Here is a 27500-nt window from a genome sequence, read left to right as displayed (position 1 = left end):
CCAAATAGTTAAAATTCATTGTATTAGGCCATAGCTATCATTGAAAGGCCTATTTATTTATTTTACCTTTATTTAACTAGGCAAGTTAGTTAAGAACAAATTCTTATTTACACTGACGGCCTAGGAACAGTGGGTTAACTGCCTTGTTCAGGGGCAGAACGACAGATTTGTACCTTGTCAGCTCGGGGATTTGAACTTGCAACCTTTCGGTTACTAGTCCAACGCTCTAACCACTAGGCTACCCTGCCTATATTAATTATTACACTTAACAAAAATATAAAACACGACATGTAAATTGTTGGTCCCATGTTTCATGAGCTGAAATAAGATCCCAGAAATATTCCATTATGCACAAAAAGCGTATTTCTCTAAAATTCTGTGCACAAATTTGTTTACATCCCTGTTAGTGAGCATTTCTCCTTTGCCGAGATAATCTATCCACCTGACAGGTGTGGCATATCAATAAACTGATTAAAACAGCATGATCATTACACAGATGCACCTTGTGCTGGGGACACAAGGCCACACTACACAATGGCACAGATGTCCCAAGTTGAGGGTGCGTGCAATCTGCAGGAATGACCACCAGAGCTGTTGCCAGAGAATTCTATGTTCATTTCTCTACCATATGCAGCAACATCGTTTTCAGAGAATTTGTCAGTACGTCCAACCGGGCTCACAACTGCAGACCTGGTGTCTGGCGTCTTGTAGGTGAGCGGCTTTCTCACAACATTGGCATCAGCAGAGTGCCCCATGGTGGCGGTGGGGTTATGGTATGGGCAGGCATTTAAATCGAAGGCAGTATGAATGTTCAGAAAGGTCCATTGCGAGGCCCATTTCTTTAAAGGTATCTGTGACCAACAGATTCATATCTGTATTCCCAGTCATGTGAAATCCATAGATTAGGGCCCAATGAATTGATTTAAATTGACTGATTTCCTCATATCAACTGTAAATGTTGCGTTTATATTTTTGTTCAGTATAGTATCGATATACATTGTCATTGATAGGCCTATAGTAATTATTGATCTAGTATCGATATACATTGTCATTGATAGGCCTATAGTAATTATTGATCTAGTATCGATATACATTGTCATTGATAGGCCTATAGTAATTATTGATCTAGTATCGATATACATTATCATTGATAGGCCTATAGTAATTATTGATCTAGTATCGATATACATTGTCATTGATAGGCCTATAGTAATTATTGATCTAGTATCGATATACATTGTCATTGATAGGCCTATAGTAATTATTGATCTAGTATCGATATACATTATCATTGATAGGCCTTTAGTAATTATTGATCTAGTATCGATATACATTGTCATTGATAGGCCTATAGTAATTATTGATCTAGTATCGATATACATTATCATTGATAGGCCTTTAGTAATTATTGATCTAGTATCGATATACATTGTCATTGATAGGCCTATAGTAATTATTGATCTAGTATCGATATACATTATCATTGATAGGCCTATAGTAATTATTGATCTAGTATCGATATACATTATCATTGATAGGCCTTTAGTAATTATTGATCTAGTATCGATATACATTATCATTGATAGGCCTTTAGTAATTATTGATCTAGTATCGATATACATTATCATTGATAGGCCTTTAGTAATTATTGATCTAGTATCGATATACACTACCGGTCAAAAGTTTTAGAACACCTACTCTTTTCAGGGTTTTCCTGTATTTTCTACATCGTAGAATAATAGTGAAGACGTCAAAACTATGAAATTACACACATGGAATCATGTAGTGACCAAACAAAGTGTTAAACAAGTCTAAATAAATGTGAGATTCTTCAAAGTAGCCACCCTTTGCCTTGAAGACAGCTTTGCACATTCTTGGCATTCTCTCAACCAGCTTCATCAAATCAAATCAATCAGCTGATCATCAGCCTGAAACCCAGCCTAAAACCCCAAACAGCAAGCAATGCAGGTGTAGAAGCACGGTGGCTAGGAAAAACTCCCTAGAAAAGGCAGGAACCTAGGAAGAAACCTAGAGAGGAACCAGGCTATGAGGGGTGGCCAGTCCTCTTCTGGCTGTGCCGGTTGGAGATTATAACAGATTATAACAGAACATGGCCGAGATGTTCAAATGTTCATAGATGACCAGCAGGGTCAAATAAGAATAATCACAGTGGTTGTCGAGGGTGCAACAGGTCAGCACCTCAGGAGTAGAGAAAGAAAGAGAGAATTAGAGAGAGCATACTTAAATTCACACAGGACCTCGGATAAGACAGGAGAAATACTCCAGATATAACAGACTAACCCTATCCCCCGACACAAACTACCGCAGCATAAATACTGGAGGCTGAGATAGGAGGGGTCGGGAGACACTGTGGCCCCATCCGATGATAATCCCGGACAGGGCCAAACAGGAAGGATATAACCCCACCCACTTTGCCAAAGCACAGCCCCCGCACCACTAGGGGGATATCTTCAACCACCAACTTACAATCCTGAGACAAGGCCGAGTATAGCCCACAAAGATCTCCCCCACGGCATAACCCAAGGGGGGGCGCCAACCCGGACAGGAAGATCACGTCAGTGACTCAACCCACTCAAGGGATGGCATGGAAGCGCACCAGTAAGCCAGTGACTCAGCCCCTGTAATAGGGTTAGAGGCAGAGAATCCCAGTGGAGAGAGGGGAATGCATTTCAATTAACAGGTGTGCCTTCTTAAAAGTTAATGTGGAATTTAATGCGTTTGAGCCAATCAGTGGTGTTGTGACAAGGTAGGGGGGTATACAGAAGATAGCCCTATTTGGTAAAAGAACCAAATCCATATTATGGCAAGAACAGCTCAAATAAGCAAAGAGAAACGACAGGCCATCATTACTTTAAGACATGAAGGTCAGTCAATCTGGAAAATTTCAAGAACTTTGAAAGTTTCTTCAAGTGCAGTCGCAAAGACCATCAAGTACTATGATGAAACTGGCTCTCATGAGGACCGCCACAGGAATGGAAGACCCAGAGTTAACTCTGCTGCAGAGGATACGTTCATTAGTTATCCGCCTCAGAAATTGCAGACCAAATAAACACTTCACAGAGGTCAAGTAACAGACACATCTCAACATCAACTGTTCAGAGGAGACTGCATGATTCAGGCCTTCATGGTCGAAGTGCTGCAAAGAAACCACTACTAAAGGACACCAATAAGAAGAAGAGACTTGCTTGGGCCAAGAAACACGAGCAGAGGACAATAGACCTGTGGTAATGTGTCCTTTGGTCTGATGAGTCCAAATTGGAGATTCTTGGTTCCAACCGCCGTGTCTTTGTGAGACGCAGAGTAGGTGAACGGATGATCTCTGCATGTGTGGTTCCCACTGTGAAGCATGGAGGAGGTGGTGTAATGGTGTGGAGGTGCTTTGCTGGTGACACTGTCAGTGATTTATTTAGAATTCAAGGCACTCTTAACCAGCATGGCTACCACAGCATTCTGCAGCAATACGCCATCCCATCTGGTTTGCGCTTAGTAGGACTATAATTTGTTTTTCAACAGGACAATGACCAAACACACCTCCAGGCTGTGTAAGGGCTATTTGACCAAGAAGGAGAGTGATGGAGTGCTGCATAAGATGACCTGGCCTCCACAATCACCTGACCTCAACCCAATTGAGATGGTTTGAGATGAGCAGCTGTAGAACCTTATAAGGATCTGGGGACCCATGCCAAATCTTTTCATTCTCCTGAGGGGGAATAGGTTTTGTTGCGCTCTCTTCACAAATGTCTTGGTGTGTTTGGACCATGAGAGTTCGTTGATGTGGACTCCAAGGAACTTGAAACTCTCGACCCGCTCCACTACAGCCCCGTCGATGTTAATGGGGGCCTGTTCGGCCCTCCTTTTCCTGTAGTCCACGATCAGCTCCTTTGTCTTGATCACGTTGAGGGAGAGGTTGTTGTCCTGGCACCACACTGCCAGGTCTCTGACCTCCTCCCTATAGGCCGTCTCAACGTTGTCGGTGCTTAGGCCTACAACTGTTGTGTCATCAGCAAACTTAATGGTGGTGTTGGAGTCGTGTTTGGCCACGCAGTCGTGGGTGAACAGGGAATACAGGAGGGGACTAAGTACACACCCCTGAGGGTCCCCAGTGTTAAGGATCAGCGTGGCAGACGTGTTGTTGCCTACTCTTACCACCTGGGGGTAGCACATCAGGAAGTCCAGGATCCAGTTGCAGAGGGAGGTGTTTAGTCCCATAGTCCTGAGCTTAGTGATGAGCTTCGTGGGCACTATGGTGTTGACTGCTGAGCTGTAGTCAATGAACAGCATATTCTCACATATGTGTTCCTTTTGTCCAGATGAGAAAGGCCAGTGTGGAGTGTGATTGAGATTGAGTCATCTGTGGATCTGTTGGGGCGGTATGCGAATTGGAGTGGGTTTAGGGTGTGCGGGAGGATGCTGTTGATGTGAGCCATGACCAGCCTTTCAAAGCACTTCATGGCTACCGACGTGAGTGCCAAGAGGCGGTAATCATTTAGGCAGGTTACCTTCACTTCCTTGGGCACAGGGACGATGGTGGTCTGCTTGAAACATGATGGTATTACAGACTCTGTCAGGGAGAGGTTGAAAATGTCAGTGAAGACACTTGACAGTTGGTCCGCGCATGCTTTGAGTACACGTCCTGGTAATCCATCTGGCCCCGCGGCTTTGTGAATGTTGACCTGTTTAAAGGTTTAGTTCACATCGGCTACCGAGAGCGTTATCTCACAGTCATCCAGAATAGCTGGAGCTCTCGTGCATGCTTCAGTGTTGCTTGCCTCGAAGCGAGCATAAAAAGGCCTTTAGCTCGTCTGGTAGGCTCGCATCACTGGGCAGCTCGCGTCTGGGCTTCCCTTTGTAGTCTGTAGTAGTTTTCAAGCCCTGCCACATCCGACGAGCGTCAGAGCCGGTGTAGTAGGATTCAATCTTAATCCTGTATTGACGCTTTGCTTGTTTGATGATTCGTCTGAGGGCATAGCGGGATTCCTTATAAGCGTCCGGATTAGCCTCCCGCTCCTTGAAAGCGGCAGCTCTAGCCTTTAGCTCGATGCGGATGTTGCCTGTAATCCATGGCTTCTGGTTGGGATAAGTACGTACAGTCACTGTGGGGACGACGTCATTGATGCACTTATTGATGAAGCCGATGACTGAGGTGGTGTATTCCTCAATGCCATTGGATGAATTCTGGAACATATTCCAGTCTGTGCTAGCAAAACAGTCCTGTAGAGTAGCATCCGCATCATCTGACCTCTTCTGTATTGAGCGAGTCACTGGTACTTCCTGCTTTAGTTTTCGCTTGTAAGCAGGAATCAGGATAAAATTATGGTCAGATTTGCCAAATGGAGGGCGAGGGAGAGCTTTGTATGCATCTGTGTGTGTGGAGTAAAGGTGGTCTAGGATATTTTTTACCAAAATGTGGTCAAACTGATTTAAGTTTGCCTGCATTGAAGTCCCCGGCCACTAGGAGCACCGCTTCTGGGTGAGCATTTTCTTCTTTGCTTATGGCCTTATAGAGTTGGTTGAGCGCAGCCTTAGTGCCAGCTTCATTCTGTGGTGGTAAATAGATGGCTACGAATAATATAGATGAGAACTCTCTTGGTAGATAGTGTGGTCTACAGCTTATCATAAGGTACTCTACCTCAGGCGAGCAATACCTTGAGACTTCTTTAATATTAGACATCAAGCACCAACAAAAAGACACACACCCCCACCCCTCGTCTTACCAGAGGTAGCGACTCTGTTCTGCCGATGCATGGAAAATCCCGCTAGCTCTATATTGTCCGTTTCTTCGTTCAGCCACGTCTCGGTGAAACATAAGTTGTTGCAGTTTTTAATGTCCCGTTGGTAGGATCATCGTAATATTAGGTCATCAATTTTGTTTTCTAACGATTGCACAATAGCAAGAAGAACGGAAGGCAGTGGGAGTTTGCTCTCCTCCAGATTCTCAGATCCGCGATTTGTGTCCCCTTTGCCAGTGTTTTTTCTTCACCCAAAAAGGCGTGGATCTGGGCCTGATCCAGCTAAAGCAGGATATCCTTCTCGTCGGACTCGTTAAAGGAAAAAGTTTCTTCCAGTTCGTGGTGAGTAATCGCTTTTTCTGATGTCCAGAAGTTCTATTCGGTCATAAGAGACGGTAGCAGCAACATTATGTACACAATAAGCTAAAAAATAAGTTCCATAAAACACAAACAAAATTAAATTGCACAATTGGTTGGGAGAATGAAAAACGTCAACCATGGTCTTCGGCGCCATCTTTCATCTCTCCAGCAGAGGTAACTCTGGGTCTTCCTTTCCTGTGGCGGTCCTCATGAGAGACAGTTTCATCAGAGCACTTGATGATTTTTGCGACTGAACTTAAAGAAATGTTCAAAGTTCTTGAAATTTTCCCCATTGACTGACCATGTCTTAAAGTAATGATGGACTGTCGTTTTCTCTTTGCTTATTTGAACTGTTCTTGCTATAATATGGATGTGGTCTTTAACCAAATAGGGCTACCTTCTGTATACCACCCCTACCTTGTCACAACACCACTGATTGGCTGAAATGCATTAAGGAGGAAAGAAATTCCACAAATTAACTTTTAACAAGGCATATCTGTTAATTGAAATGCATTCCAGGTGACTATCTAAAGAATCTGGTTGAGAGAATGTGCAAAGCTGTCATCAAGGCAAAGGGTGGCTACTTTCAAGAACTTCAAATATAAAATAGATTTTGATTTGTTTAACACTTTCTGGTTACGACATGATTCCATGTGTTACTTCATAGTTTTAAATGTCTTCACTATTATTCTAGAAAATAGTACGATTAAGAAAAACCCTGGAATGAGTAGGTGTGTCCAAACTTTTGACTGGTACCATCTATATATACAGTATATATCAAATCCCGCAACACACCTGGACCCTCGTTGTGGGTTTGGGAACCACTGGGCTAGCTGGCTGACTGACTGACTGACAGGCTGGCTGACTGACTGACAGGCTGGCTGGCTGGCTGACTGACCAAGGCAGACATCTTGTATAGAGCTGGGGAAGGTGGAGTGGTACAGGTTGACATTGTGTTACTGAGCTGAGGACAGTCTCTTACCTTCTCATTTTGCAAAAGACCACACTCTATAAATAAAAGAATATGTTGAACATTTTAGGCAGGAAGATTGGAGCTTGAAATAAAGAAAATAGATTAGCGTCTCCATGCTGAATCACAAAGGCTTAACTACTAGCTACGTTGACTAGACGGAAGGCAATACAACAAAGAGTTAACAGCACAACTTAAAACTGTCAGCTCACCACCAGTTACCTATCTGTCTGTCCATGCAACTACAGGCATGCAGTCGTAGTCTCTAAGATAGAGCAGCATATTATTCATTAAAAGGGACATTACGGTATTATAGCCGGTTAATAGATCCTACTCCTTACCTTCGAAGTAGCCTCCATATATGGATTCCCCTCCTCTTCCATTGCCTGCCAGGAGGTTAAAGAGTCAGTAAACGCTTCCAACATGGAGAACAGTGAGAATGTATGGAAATCACTAGGGCATCAGACATTTATAAAACTACCGTTCAAAAGTTTGGGGTCACTTAAAAATGTCCTTGTTTTTTTTTAAAGAAAGGCAACAAAAAAAATTGCCCATTAAAATAACATCAAATTGATCAGAAATACAGTGTAGACATTGTTAATGGTGTAAATGACTATTGTAGCTGGAAACGGCTGATTTTTTTATGGAATATCTACATAGGCGTACAGAGGCCCATTATCAGCAACCATCACTCCTCCCAGTGAAGAGGCGACTCCGGGATGCTGGCCTTCTAGGCAGAGTTGCAAACAAAAGCCATATCTCAGACTGGCCAAAAAACAAACAGATTAAGATGGACAAAATAACAGACACTGGACAGAGGAACTTTGCCTAGAAGGCCAGCATCCCAGAGTCGCCTCTTCACTGTTGAGACTGGTGTTTTGCAGGTACTATTTAATGAAGCTGTCATTTGAGGGCTTGTGAGGCATCTTTTTCTCAAACTAGACACTCTAATGTACTTGTCCTTTTGCTTAGTTGTGCACCGGGGTCTCCCACTCCTCTTTCTATTCTGGTTAGAGCCAGTTTGCGCTGTTCTGTCAAGGGAGTAGTACACCGTGTTGTACGAGATCTTCAGTTTCTTATCAATTTCTCATATGGAATAGCCTTAGTTTCTCAGAACAAAAATAGACTGACGAGTTTCAGAGGGTCTTCGTTTCTGGCCATTTTGAGCCTGTAATCGAACCCACAAATGCTAATGCTCCAGATACTCAACTAGTCTAAAGAAGGCCAGATTTATTGCTTCTTTAATTAGAACAGTTTTCAGCTGTGCTAACATAATTGCAAAAGGGTTTTCAAATGATCAGTTAGCCTTTTAAAATGATAAACTTGGATTAGCTAACACAATGTGCCATTGGAACACAGGAGTGATGGTTGCTGATAATGGGCCTCTGTACGCCTATGTAGATATTCCATAAAAAATATGCTTTTTCCAGCTACAATAGTCATCTACCACATTAACAATGTCTACACTGTATTTCTGATCAAGTTGATGTTATTTTAATAGACAAAAAAACGTGTTTTTCTTTCACACAAAGACACTACTTACTGGTCAACAATTTTACACCACCTACTCATTCAAGGGTTTTTCTTTATTTTCTACATTGTAGAATAATAGTGAAGACATCAAAACTATTAAAACTAAAACGAACACTTTTTTGGTTACTACATGATTCCATATGTGTTATTTCATAGTTTTGATGTCTTCACTATTATTCTACAATGTAGAAACCAGTACAAATAAAGAAAAGCCCTTGAATGAGTGGGTGTCAAAACTTTTGACTGGTACTGTATGTATATTACACAATATATAGTGTAGGTTTACCCTATGAAGATGTAATATATAGTGTAGGTTTACCCTATGAAGATGTAATATATTGTGTAGGTTTACCCTATGAAGATGTAATATATTGTGTAGGTTTACCCTATGAAGATGTAATATATTGTGTAGGTTTACCCTATGAAGATGTAATATATTGTGTAGGTTTACACTATGAAGATGTAATATATTGTGTAGGGTTACCCTATGAAGATGTAATATATTGTGTAGGTTTACCCTATGAAGATGTAATATATTGTGTAGGTTTACCCTATGAAGATGTAATATATTGTGTAGGTTTACCCTATGAAGATGTAATATATGGTGTAGGGTTACCCTATGAAGACCCTATGAAGATGTAATATATTGTGTAGGGTTACCCTATGAAGATGTAATATAGTGTGTAGGGTTACCCTATGAAGATGTAATATATTGTGTAGGGTTACCCTATGAAGATGTAATATATTGTGTAGGTTTACCCTATGAAGATGTAATATATTGTGTAGGGTTACCCTATGAAGATGTAATATATTGTGTAGGTTTACCCTATGAAGATGTAATATATTGTGTAGGTTTACCCTATGAAGATGTAATATATTGTGTAGGTTTACCCTATGAAGATGTAATATATTGTGTAGGTTTACACTATGAAGATGTAATATATTGTGTAGGGTTACCCTATGAAGATGTAATATATTGTGTAGGTTTACCCTATGAAGATGTAATATATTGTGTAGGGTTACCCTATGAAGATGTAATATATTGTGTAGGGTTACCCTATGAAGATGTAATATATTGTGTAGGGTTACCCTATGAAGAAGTAATATATTGTGTAGGGTTACCCTATGAAGACCCTATGAAGATGTAATATATTGTGTAGGGTTACCCTATGAAGACCCTATGAAGATGTAATATATTGTGTAGGTTTACCCTATGAAGACCCTATGAAGATGTAATATATTGTGTAGGTTTACCCTATGAAGATGTAATATATTGTGTAGGTTTACCCTATGAAGATGTAATATATTGTGTAGGGTTACCCTATGAAGATGTAATATATTGTGTAGGTTTACCCTATGAAGATGTAATATATAGTGTAGGGTTACCCTATGAAGACCCTATGAAGATGTAATATATTGTGTAGGGTTACCCTATGAAGATGTAATATATTGTGTAGGTTTACCCTATGAAGATGTAATATATTGTGTAGGGTTACCCTATGAAGATGTAATATATTGTGTAGGTTTACCCTATGAAGATGTAATATATTGTGTAGGGTTACCCTATGAAGATGTAATATATTGTGTAGGGTTACCCTATGAAGATGTAATATATTGTGTAGGTTTACCCTATGAAGATGTAATATATTGTGTAGGGTTACCCTATGAAGATGTAATATATTGTGTAGGTTTACCCTATGAACATGTAATATATTGTGTAGGGTTACCCTATGAAGATGTAATATATTGTGTAGGTTTACCCTATGAAGATGTAATATATTGTGTAGGGTTACCCTATGAAGATGTAATATATTGTGTAGGTTTACCCTATGAAGATGTAATATATTGTGTAGGGTTACCCTATGAAGATGTAATATATTGTGTAGGGTTACCCTATGAAGATGTAATATATTGTGTAGGTTTACCCTATGAAGATGTAATATATTGTGTAGGTTTACCCTATGAAGACCCTATGAAGATGTAATATATTGTGTAGGTTTACCCTATGAAGATGTAATATATTGTGTAGGTTTACCCTATGAAGATGTAATATATTGTGTAGGTTTACCCTATGAAGATGTAATATATTGTGTAGGTTTACCCTATGAAGATGTAATATATGGTGTAGGGTTACCCTATGAAGACCCTATGAAGATGTAATATATGGTGTAGGGTTACCCTATGAAGACCATATGAAGATGTAATATATTGTGTAGGGTTACCCTATGAAGATGTAATATATTGTGTAGGGTTACCCTATGAAGATGTAATATGTTGTGTAGGGTTACCCTATGAAGATGTAATATATTGTGTAGGGTTACCCTATGAAGATGTAATATATTGTGTAGGGTTTACCCTATGAAGATGTAATATATTGTGTAGGTTTACCCTATGAAGATGTAATATATTGTGTAGGTTTACCCTATGAAGATGTAATATATTGTGTAGGGTTACCCTATGAAGAAGTAATATATTGTGTAGGGTTACCCTATGAAGATGTAATATATTGTGTAGGGTTACCCTATGAAGACCCTATGAAGATGTAATATATTGTGTAGGTTAACCCTATGAAGATGTAATACATTGTGTAGGTTAACCCTATGAAGATGTAATATATTGTGTAGGGTTACCCTATGAAGATGTAATATATTGTGTAGGGTTACCCTATGAAGATGTAATATATTGTGTAGGGTTACCCTATGATGATGTAATATATTGTGTAGGTTAACCCTATGAAGATGTAATATATTGTGTAGGTTTACCCTATGAAGACCCTATGAAGATGTAATATATTGTGTAGGTTTACCCTATGAAGATGTAATATATTGTGTAGGTTTACCCTATGAAGATGTAATACATTGTGTAGGTTTACCCTATGAAGATGTAATATATTGTGTAGGGTTACCGTATGAAGATGTAATATATTGTGTAGGTTTACCCTATGAAGATGTAATATATTGTGTAGGTTTACCCTATGAAGATGTAATATATAGTGTAGGTTTACCCTATGAAGATGTAATATATTGTGTAGGTTTACCCTATGAAGACCCTATGAAGATGTAATATATTGTGTAGGTTTACCCTATGAAGAAGTAATATATTGTGTAGGGTTACCCTATGAAGATGTAATATATTGTGTAGGTTAACCCTATGAAGATGTAATATATTGTGTAGGTTTACCCTATGAAGAAGTAATATATTGTGTAGGTTTACCCTATGAAGATGTAATATATTGTGTAGGTTTACCCTATGAAGATGTAATATATTGTGTAGGGTTACCCTATGAAGATGTAATATATTGTGTAGGTTTACCCTATGAAGATGTAATATATTGTGTAGGTTAACCCTATGAAGATGTAATATATTGTGTAGGTTAACCCTATGAAGATGTAATACATTGTGTAGGTTAACCCTATGAAGATGTAATATATTGTGTAGGGTTACCCTATGAAGATGTAATATATTGTGTAGGGTTACCCTATGAAGATGTAATATATTGTGTAGGGTTACCCTATGATGATGTAATATATTGTGTAGGTTAACCCTATGAAGATGTAATATATTGTGTAGGTTTACCCTATGAAGACCCTATGAAGATGTAATATATTGTGTAGGTTTACCCTATGAAGATGTAATATATTGTGTAGGTTTACCCTATGAAGATGTAATATATTGTGTAGGTTTACCCTATGAAGATGTAATATATTGTGTAGGGTTACCGTATGAAGATGTAATATATTGTGTAGGTTTACCCTATGAAGATGTAATATATTGTGTAGGTTTACCCTATGAAGATGTAATATATAGTGTAGGTTTACCCTATGAAGATGTAATATATTGTGTAGGTTTACCCTATGAAGACCCTATGAAGATGTAATATATTGTGTAGGTTTACCCTATGAAGAAGTAATATATTGTGTAGGGTTACCCTATGAAGATGTAATATATTGTGTAGGTTAACCCTATGAAGATGTAATATATTGTGTAGGTTTACCCTATGAAGAAGTAATATATTGTGTAGGTTTACCCTATGAAGATGTAATATATTGTGTAGGTTTACCCTATGAAGATGTAATATATTGTGTAGGGTTACCCTATGAAGATGTAATATATTGTGTAGGTTTACCCTATGAAGATGTAATATATTGTGTAGGTTAACCCTATGAAGATGTAATATATTGTGTAGGTTTACCCTATGAAGATGTAATATATTGTGTAGGTTTACCCTATGAAGATGTAATATATTGTGTAGGTTAACCCTATGATGATGTAATATATTGTGTAGGTTTACCCTCGGTGAAGTCTCCTCCCTGTATCATGAAGTTCTTTACAACTCTGTGAAACGTGGAGCCTTTAAAACACAGTTTTTTCCCTGTGCTTTTCCCAGTTCCTCTCTCACCTGTAAAAACACAGTTACAGAATTAACTAAATGAATGTGTTTCAAGTTGTACTAGTCGTATGTACAGGATACACACCGTCCAACCAAATGCTGACTGCAGGTTCCTTCTCCACAATATCAACAATAAGACACCATAAAATATAAGAATAGCAACAAAGTAAAACCTCAGTAGAATAGAATACATGTTTTAGTATAATACAGGAAGTCAATTTATAGTCCAATATTTTATACTTCCAACACGTCTCATGTCCTTTTGGGGAAAGGGGGGATTGGGGAGCAAGTTGTTAAATGTTTGGGGAAAGGGGGGATTGGGGAGCAAGTTGTTAAATGTTTGGGGAGGGGGGGTTGGGGAGCAAGTTGTTAAATGTTTGGGAAGGGGGGGTTGGGGAGCAAGTTGTTAAATGTTTGGGGAAGGGGGGGTTGGGGAGCAAGTTGTTAAATGTTGGGGAAAGCTAACATTGTGTCAAATGGACAATGTGACGATCCTCTCCAACCTGGCATGGTATAATTTGATATGAAATCTTTTCTTAATTTATAGACAAATCAATGCTGATCAGGCCTGTTCCTGGCCGATATGCAGCCCTAGCTGAGAAAAAAAACGAATCCCTGCAAAGTAGAATAGTAGCCTAGGCTATACAGTGTCGGCCCACAATGCCCACTATGAATGCCCATGTGGCAGCCACCGTTTGTACCTTTAATCCCGGTCATTTGGTGACATTAAATTCTGTTAATGCAGATCATTTTACGTAAACGTGGTTTTGCAGATTTCACACTTACGAAATTAACCAAAACTTGTTTCTCACACTATCAAATCAAATTGTATTGGTCACATACACGTGACTAGCAGATGTTATTGCAGGTGTAGTGAAATGCTTGTGTTTCTAGCTCTAACAAGTGACATCTAACAAATTACACAATATATACCCAACACACACAAATCTAAGTAGGAATGAATTAAGACAATATACATAAGGACGAGCGATGTCAGAGCAGAATGGACAAAGATACCGTAAAATAGTATAGAATACAGTATATACACATATGAGATGAGTAATGCCAGACATGTAACATTAAAGTAATTAGAGTTCCATTCCTGAAAGTGGCCAGTGATTTCTAGTCTATGCCTATAGGAATCAGCCTCTAAATGTGCTAGTGGTGGCTGTTTAACAGTCTGATGGCCTTGAGATAGAAGCTGTTTTTCAGTCTCTCGGTCCCAGCTTTGATGCACCTGTACTGACCTCGCCTTCTGGATGATAGCGGGGTGACGTAGCTCGAGTGGTTGATGTCCTTGATGATCTTCTTGGTCATCCTGTGACATTGGGTGCTGTAGGTGTCCTAGAAGGCAGGTAGTTTGCCCCTGGTAATACTTTGGGCAGACCGCACCACCATCTGGAGTGCCTTGCGGTTGCGGACTGTGAAATTGCCATACCAGGCAAGTGTGTGAGAGTTTTAGGGGGCAAGTCAAATTTCTTCAGCCTCCTGAGGTTAAAGAGGCTCTGTTGCGCCTTCTTCACCACACTGTGTGTGGGTGGTCCATTCCAGTTTGTCAGTGATGTGTACGCCAAGGAACTTGAAGCTTTTCCACCTTCTCCACTATGGTCCAGTCAACGTAGATAAGGGGGGTGCACCCTCTGCTGCTTCCTGAAGTCAACGATCATGTCCTTTGTTTTGTTGACGTTGAGTGAAACAAAGCAAAGAATGGGTTTAGCCTGCCCGGAAGCAAGATGTCAGTCTCGGCGACATGGTTAGTATTCCTTTTGTAGTCCGCGATTGTCTAGGGTCCCTGCTAAAATCGTGAAGCATGGATTGCGATTGGATAGGGTCCCTGCTAAAATCGTGAAGCATGGATTGCGATTGGATAGGGTCCCTGCTAAAATCGTGAAGCATGGATTGCGATTGGATAGGGTCCCTGCTAAAATCGTGAAGCATGGATTGCGATTGGATAGGGTCCCTGCTAAAATCGTGAAGCATGGATTGCGATTGGATAGGGTCCCTGCTAAAATCGTGAAGCATGGATTGCGATTGGATAGGGTCCCTGCTAAAATCGTGAAGCATGGATTGCGATTGGATAGGGTCCCTGCTAAAATCGTGAAGCATGGATTGCGATTGGATAGGGTCCCTGCTAAAATCGTGAAGCATGGATTGCGATTGGATAGGGTCCCTGCTAAAATCGTGAAGCATGGATTGCGATTGGATAGGGTCCCTGCTAAAATCGTGAAGCATTGATTGCGATTGGATAGTTTGAAGCACAAGTACTTCCTGTTTAAGTTTCTGCCAATAGGAGGGGAGGCGCAAGATGGAGTTTTGGTCAGATTTGCCGAAAGGAGGGCGGGAGAGGGCCCTGTAAGCATTCCGGAAGTTTGAATAGCAGTGGTCGAGAGTCTTAGCAGCGTGAGTAGTCGATATGCTGATAGAACTTCGGCAGCCTAGTCCTCAGATTTGCTTTATTAAAATCCCCAGCTACAATAAATGCAGCCTCGGGTTAATGTGGTTTCCAGTTTTTTTTATTTAACTAGGCAAGTCAGTTAAGAACAAATTCTTATTTTTAATGACGGCCTAGGAACAGTGGGTTAACTGCCTTGTTCATGTACCTTGTCAGCTCGGGGATTTGAACTTGCAACCTTTCGGTTACTAGCCCAACACTCTAACCACTAGGCTACCCTGCCATTTGCATAGAGTCCAGTGATGTTCTTTGATGGACGTCGAGGTATCGGCCTGAGGTGGGATGTAAACGGCCGTGTCAATGACGGAGGAGAATTCTATTGGGAGATTATATGGCGGCATTGAATTGTGCGGTATTCTAGGTGAACAAAATGACTTGAGTTCCTGTATGTTCCTAGAAATTACACCATGAGTCGTTAAAGGCAGCAGCTAATGGGGATCCATAATAAACCCCAGGAAGAGTAGCTGCTGACTTGGCAGGAACTAATGGGGATCCATAATAAACCCCAGGAAGAGTAGCTGCTGACTTGGCAGGAACTAATGGGGATCCATAATAAACCCCAGGAAGAGTAGCTGCTGACTTGGCAGGAACTAATGGGGATCCATAATAAACCCCAGGAAGAGTAGCTGCTGCCTTGACAGGAACTAATGGGGATCCATAATAAACCCCAGGAAGAGTAGCTGCTGCCTTGGCAGGAACTAATGGGGATCCATAATAAACCTCAGGAAGAATAGCTGCTGCCTTGGCAGGAACTAATGGGGATCCATAATAAACCCCAGGAAGAGTAGCTGCTGCCTTGGCAGGAACTAATGGGGATCCATAATAAACCCCAGGAAGAGTAGCTGCTGCCTTGGCAGGAACTAATGGGGATCCATAATAAACCCCAGGGAGAGTAGCTGCTGCCTTGGCAGGAACTAATGGGGATCCATAATAAACCCCAGGAAGAGCAGCGGCTGCCTTGGCAGGAACTAATGGGGATCCATAATAAACCCCAGGAAGAGTAGCTGCTGTCTTGGCAGGAACTAATGGGGATCCATAATAAACCCCAGGAAGAGTAGCTGCTGGCTTGGCAGGAACTAATGGGGATCCATAATAAACCCCAGGAAGAGTAGCTGCTGGCTTGACAGGAACTAATGGGGATCCATAATAAACCCCAGGAAGAGTAGCTGCTGCCTTGACAGGAACTAATGGGGATCCATAATAAACCCCAGGAAGAGTAGCTGCTGCCTTGGCAGGAACTAATGGGGATCCATAAAAAACCCCAGGAAGAGGAGCTGCTGCCTTGGCAGGAACTAATGGGGATCCATAATAAATACAATACAAATACACAGGCAAAGACAGACCGACATGGAGACTACGGAGACCAGGCTACACCACCCTCATCCCCTTCCTCCACCATTACCTCTTCCCACACCTGTCCCCGCTTTGTCTCTCTGGAAGCCTGTCCCCGTCAGCATGCTTTGTCTCTCTGGAAGCCTGTCCCGGTCTCTTATTGGGATTTAAAGGAAACCGAAACCCCTGTAACACCACATGAACTACTGGAGAGAAATGTGCAAGCGTCGGGAAACACAGCCCTCCCTTTATTAATGAGGAGAGGAGAAGGGGTACTCTAATTTCCCATCCTAACACCTCCCTAGCTTGCCAGAGGGACAGAGACCCACTGTGGTTCTAAAAAATCCTGTCTCCAGCCTCCAGACAACCTGCTATTATCATGTTAATGAAACTCTCTCATGTGGTTTAACTTGCTCATTAACACCATCTGAAGGCAGAAGCCGGGCTCTGGTACACGTACAACCACTCCAACAGTCCAGAGTGTATCGCATACTGAGGGCGGGAGGTAGCTGGTGGTTAGAGCACTGAGACAGTAACCGAAAAATATGTCTGTGCCCTTGAGCAAGGCACTTCACCCTAGTTTGCTCCAGGGGAGCCGTACTTTTATGGCTGACCCTGTAAAACAACACATTTCCAGTGTATGTGTAAATAAAAAACACGACAAATATTATTTTACATTTAACACGCAGTGCATTCGTAAAGGATTCAGAACCCTTGACTTTTTACACATTTTGTTACGTTACAGCCTTATTCTAGAATGCATTAAATTATTTTTCCCTCATCAATCTACACACAATAGCTTAATGATAAAAGTGAAAACAAGTTTTTAGAAATGTTTGCAAAATACATAATTTCAAAAGGTATTCAGACCCTTTGCTATGAGACTCAAAATTGAATGTTCCTACATCTAGTGGAAAGCCTTCCCAGAAGAGTGGAGGCTGTTATAGCAGCAATGTTCCAACATCTAGTGGAAAGCCTTCCCAGAAGAGTGGAGGCTGTTATAGCAGCAATGTTCCAACATCTAGAGGAAAGCCTTCTCAGAAGAGTGGAGGCTGTTATAGCAGCAATGTTCCAACATCAAGTGGAAAGCCTTCCCAGAAGAGTGGAGGCTGTTATAGAAGCCATGTTCCAACATCTAGTGGAAAGCCTTCCCAGCAGAGTGGAGGCTGCTATAGCAGCAATGTTCCAACATCTAGTGGAAAGCCTTCCCAGAAGAGTGGAGGCTGTTATAGCAGCAATGTTCCATCATCTAGTGGAAAGCCTTCCCAGAAGAGTGGAGGCTGTTATAGCAGCAATGTTCTAACATCAAGTGGAAAGCCTTCTCAGAAGAGTGGAGGCTGTTATAGCAGCAATGTTCCAACATCTAGTGGAAAGCCTTCCCAGAAGAGTGGAGGCTGTTATAGCAGCAATGTTCCAACATCTAGTGGAAAGCCTTCCCAGAAGAGTGGAGGCTGTTATAGCAGCAATGTTCCAACATCTAGTGGAAAGCCTTCTCAGAAGAGTGGAGGCTGTTATAGCAGCAATGTTCCAACATCTAGTGGAAAGCCTTCCCAGAAGAGTAGAGGCTGTTATAGCAGCAATGTTCCAACATCTAGTGGAAAGCCTTCCCAGAAGAGTGGAGGCTGTTATAGCAGCAATGTTCCAACATCTAGTGGAAAGCCTTCCCAGAAGAGTGGAGGCTGTTATAGCAGCAATGTTCCAACATCTAGTGGAAAGTCTTCCCAGAAGAGTGGAGGCTGTTATAGCAGCAAAGGGGTGACCAACTCCATATTAATATCCATGATTTTGGAATGAGACAAGGTGTCCACATACTTAGTGTACATTCCTTGCCAAATCCCGACAGCTTTACCACAAATTCAAAATGGACTGGTTGATTAAAATAGAGAAATATGTTTCTGGGTATGTGAATGGAGAAGAAGCCGAGGAGCAGAAGACCTGTAACGTTTCAACCGCGATGGCAAACGTGAATGGTACCGGCTCCAGGCCAACCGTTAGAGTCTCATGCGGTCACACTCCCCACTGATCTTCAGAACCTCCGTACAGTTCTGGTCTCGGAAATTACAGCTACTAGCCACTCAGCTCAAAACTGCCATCGATGCGGCTCTGGCCCCCTTCTCCTCCGTCCTGGATGGTGACAGAGCCGCTGCAGATGAACAAGGTCGCCGAATTGATGTCTTTGAACATGACCTGTGTGACTACAGCATAGTAGCCCTTGAGAAAAGAGTCACCCGTCTGAGCTCTGAAAAACCAGAAGCTGATCGACCGACGTCCTGGAATCTCATTCTCGCCATTTAGTTGGTATACCAGAGAAACGTGAAGGTGGGGACTCGGTTAAGGTCATGTCAGAATTCTTTGTGAAGGTGCCGGGTCCGGCCATCGTTCCATCACCCACAAAGCTGGATAGAGCCCACCCTGTTGGCCCCTCTCCGGCGGGCGGAGACGACAACTCCAAGCCTAGAGTGTTTATCGTCCGTTTTCACTACTACCGTGACAAGGAGCGCATCCAGCATTGGTTCAACAGTCACTTCGTATCTTGGATCTATGACCTACTCTTTTGCCAGGTAGCATGCATAGCCTAGCCTAAGTCGAAGGCATGTTTTGAGATACTCTACCTCTGCTGCCTGGAACGAACTACAAAAATCTCTGAAATTGGAAACACTTATCTCCCTCACTAGCTTTAAGCACCAGCTGTCAGAGCAGCTCATAGATTACTGAACCTGTACATAGCCCATCTATAATTTAGCCCAAACAACTACCTCTCCCCCTACTGTATTTATTTATTTTGCTCCTTTGCACCCCATTATTTCTATCTCTACTTTGCACATTCTTCTACTGCAAATCTACCATTCCAGTGTTTTACTTGCTATATTGTATTTACTTTGCCACCATGGCCTTTATTTGCCTTCACCTCCCTTATCTCACCTCACTTGCTCATATTGTATATAGACTTATTTTTCTATTGTATTATTGACTGTATGTTTGTTTTACTCCATGTGTAACTCTGTGTTGTTGTACGTGTCGAACTGCTTTGCTTTATCTTGTCCAGGTCGCAGTTGTAAATGAGAACTGGACAAGGAAAGGTATTAAGTCCTTCCCTAATAGATAATGCTTTATCTCACTGGACAATGAAAGGTATTAAGTCCTTCCCTAATAGATAATGCTTTATCTCACTGGACAATGAAAAGTATTAAGTCCTTCCCTAATAGATAATGCTTTATCTCACTGCACAATGAAAGGTATTAAGTCCTTCCCTAATAGATAATGCTTTATCTCACTGGACAAGGAAAGGTATTAAGTCCTTCCCTAATAGATAATGCTTTATCTCACTGGACAATGAAAGGTATTAAGTCCTTCCCTAATAGATAATGCTTTATCTCACTGGACAATGAAAGGTATTAAGTCCTTCCCTAATAGATAATGCTTTATCTCACTGGACAATGAAAGGTATTAAGTCCTTCCCTAATAGATAATGCTTTATCTCACTGGACAATGAAAGGTATTAAGTCCTTCCCTAATAGATAATGCTTTATCTCACTGGACAATGAAAGGTATTAAGTCCTTCCCTAATAGATAATGCTTTATCTCACTGGACAATGAAAGGTATTAAGTCCTTCCCTAATAGATAATGCTTTATCTCACTGGACAATGAAAGGTATTAAGTCCTTCCCTAATAGATAATGCTTTATCTCACTGGACAATGAAAGGTATTAAGTCCTTCCCTAATAGATAATACATTTTCTTGTCCAGTGAGAGAAAACATTAAGTAAATTGAATTTTTTCTACTTTTCCCAACCAGGTCGCTAAATACTGTTTGTCTCCATCTTGTTTATTTGTTGTGATATAGATGTATCATTTTTGTTTTCTAGGAAGGAATTTAGGGAGGGTGGGTATATGGGGTGAATGGTTGGGCGGGAGGGAATCGAGGTGGGTGGACTGAGGTAGGGCGGAGGTAGGTAACGGACTCGGGGGGGTTGGGTGGATGTGTTAGGTTGTGTGGAGGGAGCGAGGGTGTGTGGTTGGGGTATGGTAAAATCTTTGTACCTATATTGATGTACAATTTGTAAAAATTGAATAAAATATATACAATAAAAAGTAGGGAAATGTGTGTTCCAACCACGAGCTGCAGATTTGGAATAATAAATGTGTTACCTAGTTGAGGCTCCAACTCCCTAAACCTAGACAGGCTCCAACCCCCCTCCCTCTCTAAACCTAGACAGGCTCCAACCCCCCTCCCTCCCTAAACCTAGACAGGCTCCAACCCCCCCCCCCCCCTCCCTCTCTAAACCTAGACAGGCTCCAACCCCCCTCCCTCCCTAAACCTAGACAGGCTCCAACCCCCCCCCCCCCCCCCCCCCCCTCCCTAAACCTAGGCAGGCTCCAACCCACCTCCCTCCCTAAATCTAGGCTGGCTCCAACCCCCCTCCCTCCCTAAACCTAGACAGGCTCCAACCCCCCCCCCCCCCCCCCCTCCCTAAACCTAGACAGGCTCCAACCCCCCCCCCTCCCTAAACCTAGGCAGGCTCCAACCCACCTCCCTCCCTAAATCTAGGCTGGCTCCAACCCCCCTCCCTAAACCTAGACAGGCTCCAACCCCCCTCCCTAAACCTAGACAGGCTCCAACCCCCCCCCCCCCCCCCCTAAACCTAGGCAGGCTCCATCCCCCCTCCCTCACCAAACCTAGACAGGCTCCAACCCCCCCCCCCCTCCCTCCCTAAACCTAGACAGGCTCTAACCCCCCCCCCCCCCCCTCCCTAAACCGAGGCAGGCTCCAACCCCTCCAACACTGTTTATCGGGGTTTCTCTTAACAGAAACCATTACATTTTGTTTAAACGTTCACACCACTACTGTACACGCCATGCCTGGTACATAAGTGAAAAATACACATGCCTAGTACATACATCATACATGTAACTCAGACTGCATTCATCCCGAAACACTATCTCAGATAGGGACAGACTGTGGGGGACTTTCACCATATCCTGCAGCAGCTCCTCCTCCAGGGAGAGGTACTGTAGCTGTTACTGTCTCACCATATCCTGCAGCAGCTCCTCCTCCAGGGAGAGGTACTGTAGCTGTTACTGTCTCACCACATCCTGCAGCAGCTCCTCCTCCAGGGAGAGGTACTGTAGCTGTTACTGTCTCACCATATCCTGCAGCAGCTCCTCCTCCAGGGAGAGGTACTGTAGCTGTTACTGTCTCACCACATCCTGCAGCAGCTCCTCCTCCAGGGAGAGGTACTGTAGCTGTTACTGTCTCACCACATCCTGCAGCAGCTCCTCCTCCAGGGAGAGGTACTGTAGCTGTTACTGTTTCACCATATCCTGCAGCAGCTCCTCCTCCAGGGAGAGGTACTGTAGCTGTTACTGTCTCACCATATCCTGCAGCAGCTCCTCCTCCAGGGAGAGGTACTGTAGCTGTTACTGTCTCACCATATCCTGCAGCAGCTCCTCCTCCAGGGAGAGGTACTGTAGCTGTTACTGTTTCACCATATCCTGCAGCAGCTCCTCCTCCAGGGAGAGGTACTGTAGCTGTTTCACCATATCCTGCAGCAGCTTCTCCTCCAGGGAGAGGTACTGTAGCTGTTACTGTCTCACCATATCCTGCAGCAGCTCCTCCTCCAGGGAGAGGTACTGTAGCTGTTACTGTCTCACCATATCCTGCAGCAGCTTCTCCTCCAGGGAGAGGTACTGTAGCTGTTACTGTCTCACCATATCCTGCAGCAGCTTCTCCTCCAGGGAGAGGTACTGTAGCTGTTACTGTCTCACCATATCCTGCAGCAGCTCCTCCTCCAGGGAGAGGTACTGTAGCTGTTACTGTCTCACCATATCCTGCAGCAGCTCCTCCTCCGGGGAGAGGTACTGTAGCTGTTACTGTCTCACCACATCCTGCAGCAGCTCCTCCTCCAGGGAGAGGTACTGTAGCTGTTACTGTCTCACCATATCCTGCAGCAGCTCCTCCTCCTCCAGGGAGAGGTACTGTAGCTGTTACTGTCTCACCATATCCTGCAGCAGCTCCTCCTCCAGGGAGAGGTACTGTAGCTGTTACTGTCTCACCATATCCTGCAGCAGCTCCTCCTCCAGGGAGAGGTACTGTAGCTGTTACTGTCTCACCATATCCTGCAGCAGCTCCTCCTCCAGGGAGAGGTACTGTAGCTGTTACTGTCTCACCACATCCTGCAGCAGCTCCTCCTCCAGGGAGAGGTACTGTAGCTGTTACTGTCTCACCATATCCTGCAGCAGCTCCTCCTCCAGGGAGAGGTACTGTAGCTGTTACTGTCTCACCATATCCTGCAGCAGCTCCTCCTCCAGGGAGAGGTACTGTAGCTGTTACTGTCTCACCACATCCTGCAGCAGCTCCTCCTCCAGGGAGAGGTACTGTAGCTGTTACTGTCTCACCACATCCTGCAGCAGCTCCTCCTCCAGGGAGAGGTACTGTAGCTGTTACTGTCTCACCACATCCTGCAGCAGCTCCTCCTCCAGGGAGAGGTACTGTAGCTGTTACTGTCTCACCATATCCTGCAGCAGCTCCTCCTCCGGGGAGAGGTACTGTAGCTGTTACTGTCTCACCATATCCTGCAGCAGCTCCTCCTCCAGGGAGAGGTACTGTAGCTGTTTCACCATATCCTGCAGCAGCTCCTCCTCCAGGGAGAGGTACTGTAGCTGTTACTGTCTCACCACATCCTGCAGCTCCTCCTCCTCCAGGGAGAGGTACTGTAGCTGTTACTGTCTCACCATATCCTGCAGCAGCTCCTCCTCCAGGGAGAGATGTCTTCATGGTATTGGAGGTAATGTCTATCTGGATGTTCATTATAGACTAGGTACATTTCATACATCTCAAAACATGGAGGTTAAGATAGGCATCGTGTATAATATTGAGTTGGAACTCTGCTCTGCGGGGGATACATAGACAGGATGGAACATCCAGACCTGCTGTGTCTGGTCAATACTCACCAGTGCACAAACTGAGGAAGTTCTTGCTCGTCTTGGGACAGACATCGGAGAACAGTTGATAAACTATACGTCCAACTGAAACAGACGGAACAATGTGTTAGGCGTGACTGAGGAACCCATCTGAACCATATCCTGGGCTGACAGGTCTCTCTGGACAACACATATGTCTAATGGCAGTATGGCATATGGCACCCCATGTCAACACCCTGGACCCCATGTCAACACCCTGGACCCCATGTCAACACCTTGGACCCCATGTCATCACCCTGTCAACACCCTGGACCCCATGTCAACACCCTGGACCCCATGTCAACACCCTGGACCCCATGTCAACACCCTGGACCCCATGTCAACACCTTGGACCCCATGTCAACACCTTGGACCCCATGTCAACACCCTGGACCACATGTCAACACCCTGGACCCCATGTCAACACCTTGGACCCCATGTCATCACCCTGTCAACACCCTGGACCCCATGTCAACACCCTGGACCCCATGTCAACACCCTGGACCCCATGTCAACACCTTGGACCCCATGTCAACACCTTGGACCCCATGTCAACACCCTGGACCACATGTCAACACCCTGGACCCCATGTCAACACCTTGGACCCCATGTCATCACCCTGTCAACACCCTGGACCCCATGTCAACACCCTGGACCCCATGTCAACACCCTGGACCCCATGTCAACACCCTGTCAACACCTTGGACCCCATGTCAACACCTTGGACCCCATGTCAACACCCTGGACCCCATGTCAACACCTTGGACCCCATGTCAACACCTTGGACCCCATGTCAACACCCTGTCAACACCTTGGACCCCATGTCAACACCTTGGACCCCATGTCAACACCTTGGACCCCATGTCAACACCTTGGACCCCATGTCAACACCTTGGACCCCATGTCAACACCCTGGACCGCATGTCAACACCTTGGACCCCATGTCAACACCCTGGACCCCATGTCAACACCCTGGACCCCATGTCAACACCCTGGACCGCATGTCAACACCCTGGACCCCATGTCAACACCCTGGACCCCATGTCAACACCTTGGACCCCATGTCAACACCCTGGACCCCATGTCAACACCTTGGACCCCATGTCAACAACCTGTCAACACCTTGGACCCCATGTCAACACCCTGGACCCCATGTCAACACCCTGGACCCCATGTCAACACCTTGGACCCCATGTCAACACCCTGTCAACACCCTGGACCCCATGTCAACACCCTGACAACACCCTGGACCCCATGTCAACACCTTGGACCCAATGTCAACACCCTGTCAACACCTTGGACCCCATGTCAACACCCTGTCAACACCCTGGACCCCATGTCAACACCCTGTCAACACCCTGGACCCCATGTCAACACCTTGGACCCCATGTCAACACCCTGTCAACACCTTGGACCCCATGTCAACACCTTGGACCCCATGTCAACACCCTGGACCCCATGTCAACACCCTGTCAACACCTTGGACCCCATGTCAACACCCTGTCAACACCTTGGACCCCATGTCAACACCTTGGACCCCATGTCAACACCTTGGACCCCATGTCAACACCCTGGACCCCATGTCAACACCCTGTCAACACCTTGGACCCCATGTCAACACCCTGTCAACACCTTGGACCCCATGTCAACACCCTGGACCCCATGTCAACACCCTGTCAACACCTTGGACCCCATGTCAACACCATGTCAACACCCTGGACCCCATGTCAACACCCTGGACCCCATGTCAACACCTTGGACCCCATGTCAACACCTTGGACCCCATGTCAACACCTTGGACCCCATGTCAACACCCTGGACCCCATGTCAACACCTTGGACCCCATGTCAACACCCTGGACCCCATGTCAACACCCTGGACCCCATGTCAACACCCTGGACCCCATGTCAACACCTTGGACCCCATGTCAACACCCTGGACCCCATGTCAACACCCTGGACCCCATGTCAACACCCTGGACCCCATGTCAACACCCTGGACCCCATGTCAACGCCCTGGACCCCATGTCAACGCCCTGGACCCCATGTCAACACCTTGGACCCCATGTCAACACCCTGGACCCCATGTCAACACCCTGGACCCAATGTCAACACCTTGGACCCCATGTCAACACCTTGGACCCCATGTCAACACCTTGGACCCCATGTCAACACCCTGGACCCCATGTCAACACCTTGGACCCCATGTCAACACCTTGGACCCCATGTCAACACCCTGGACCCCATGTCAACACCCTGGACCCCATGTCAACACCTTGGACCCCATGTCAACACCTTGGACCCCATGTCAACACCCTGGACCCCATGTCAACACCCTGGACCCCATGTCAACACCCTGGACCCCATGTCAACACCCTGTCAACACCTTGGACCCCATGTCAACACCCTGTCAACACCTTGGACCCCATGTCAACACCTTGGACCCCATGTCAACACCCTGGACCCCATGTCAACACCTTGGACCCCATGTCAACACCTTGGACACCCTGTCAACACCTTGGACCCCATGTCAACACCCTGGACCCCATGTCAACACCTTGGACCCCATGTCAACACCTTGGACCCCATGTCAACACCCTGGACCCCATGTCAACACCCTGGACCACATGTCATCACCCTGTCAACACCTTGGACCCCATGTCAACACCCTGGACCCCATGTCAACACCCTGGACCACATGTCATCACCCTGTCAACACCTTGGACCCCATGTCAACACCCTGGACCCCATGTCAACACCTTGGACCCCATGTCAACACCTTGGACCCCATGTCAACACCCTGGACCCCATGTCAACACCCTGGACCCCATGTCAACACCCTGGACCCCATGTCAACACCCTGTCAACACCTTGGACCCCATGTCAACACCCTGTCAACACCTTGGACCCCATGTCAACACCTTGGACCCCATGTCAACACCCTGGACCCCATGTCAACACCTTGGACCCCATGTCAACACCTTGGACACCCTGTCAACACCTTGGACCCCATGTCAACACCCTGGACCCCATGTCAACACCTTGGACCCCATGTCAACACCTTGGACCCCATGTCAACACCCTGGACCCCATGTCAACACCCTGGACCACATGTCAACACCCTGGACCCCATGTCAACACCTTGCACCCCATGTCAACACCCTGTCAACACCTTGGACCCCATGTCAACACCCTGGACCACATGGCAACACCCTGGACCCCATGTCAACACCTTGGACCCCATGTCAACACCCTGTCAACACCCTGGACCCCATGTCAACACCTTGGACCCCATGTCAACACCCTGGACCCCATGTCAACACCCTGGACCCCATGTCAACACCTTGGACCCCATGTCAACACCCTGGACCCCATGTCAACACCTTGGACCCCATGTCAACACCTTGGACCCCATGTCAACACCTTGGACCCCATGTCAACACCTTGGACCCCATGTCAACACCCTGGACCCCATGTCAACACCTTGGACCCCATGTCAACACCTTGGACCCCATGTCAACACCTTGGACCCCATGTCAACACCTTGGACCACATGTCAACACCCTGGACCCCATGTCAACACCCTGGACCCCATGTCAACACCCTGGACCCCATGTCAACACCCTGTCAACACCCTGGACCCCATGTCAACACCCTGGACCCCATGTCAACACCCTGGACCCCATGTCAACACCCTGTCAACACCTTGGACCCCATGTCAACACCTTGGACCCCATGTCAACACCTTGGACCC

The 27500-nt window shown here is 44.7% G+C and overlaps 1 protein-coding gene across 1 annotated transcript in view; it reads right to left on the bottom strand.

The window, feature by feature from the left end:
- The window catches only part of nktr (natural killer cell triggering receptor), a gene marked incomplete in the record, with an annotated part of 137988 nt that overhangs the window by 98032 nt on the left and 12456 nt on the right, over positions 1-27500 (bottom strand). The window contains 3 exon segments of the mRNA XM_055882226.1: positions 7422-7466; positions 12905-13012; positions 23739-23813. Of these exon segments, the coding sequence (XP_055738201.1) occupies positions 7422-7466; positions 12905-13012; positions 23739-23813 (228 nt within the window).

This window comes from Salvelinus fontinalis, chromosome 25, assembly GCF_029448725.1.
Source record: "Salvelinus fontinalis isolate EN_2023a chromosome 25, ASM2944872v1, whole genome shotgun sequence".
Classification (NCBI taxonomy): domain Eukaryota; kingdom Metazoa; phylum Chordata; class Actinopteri; order Salmoniformes; family Salmonidae; genus Salvelinus; species Salvelinus fontinalis.
This window is presented reverse-complemented; position numbering and strand designations above follow the sequence as displayed.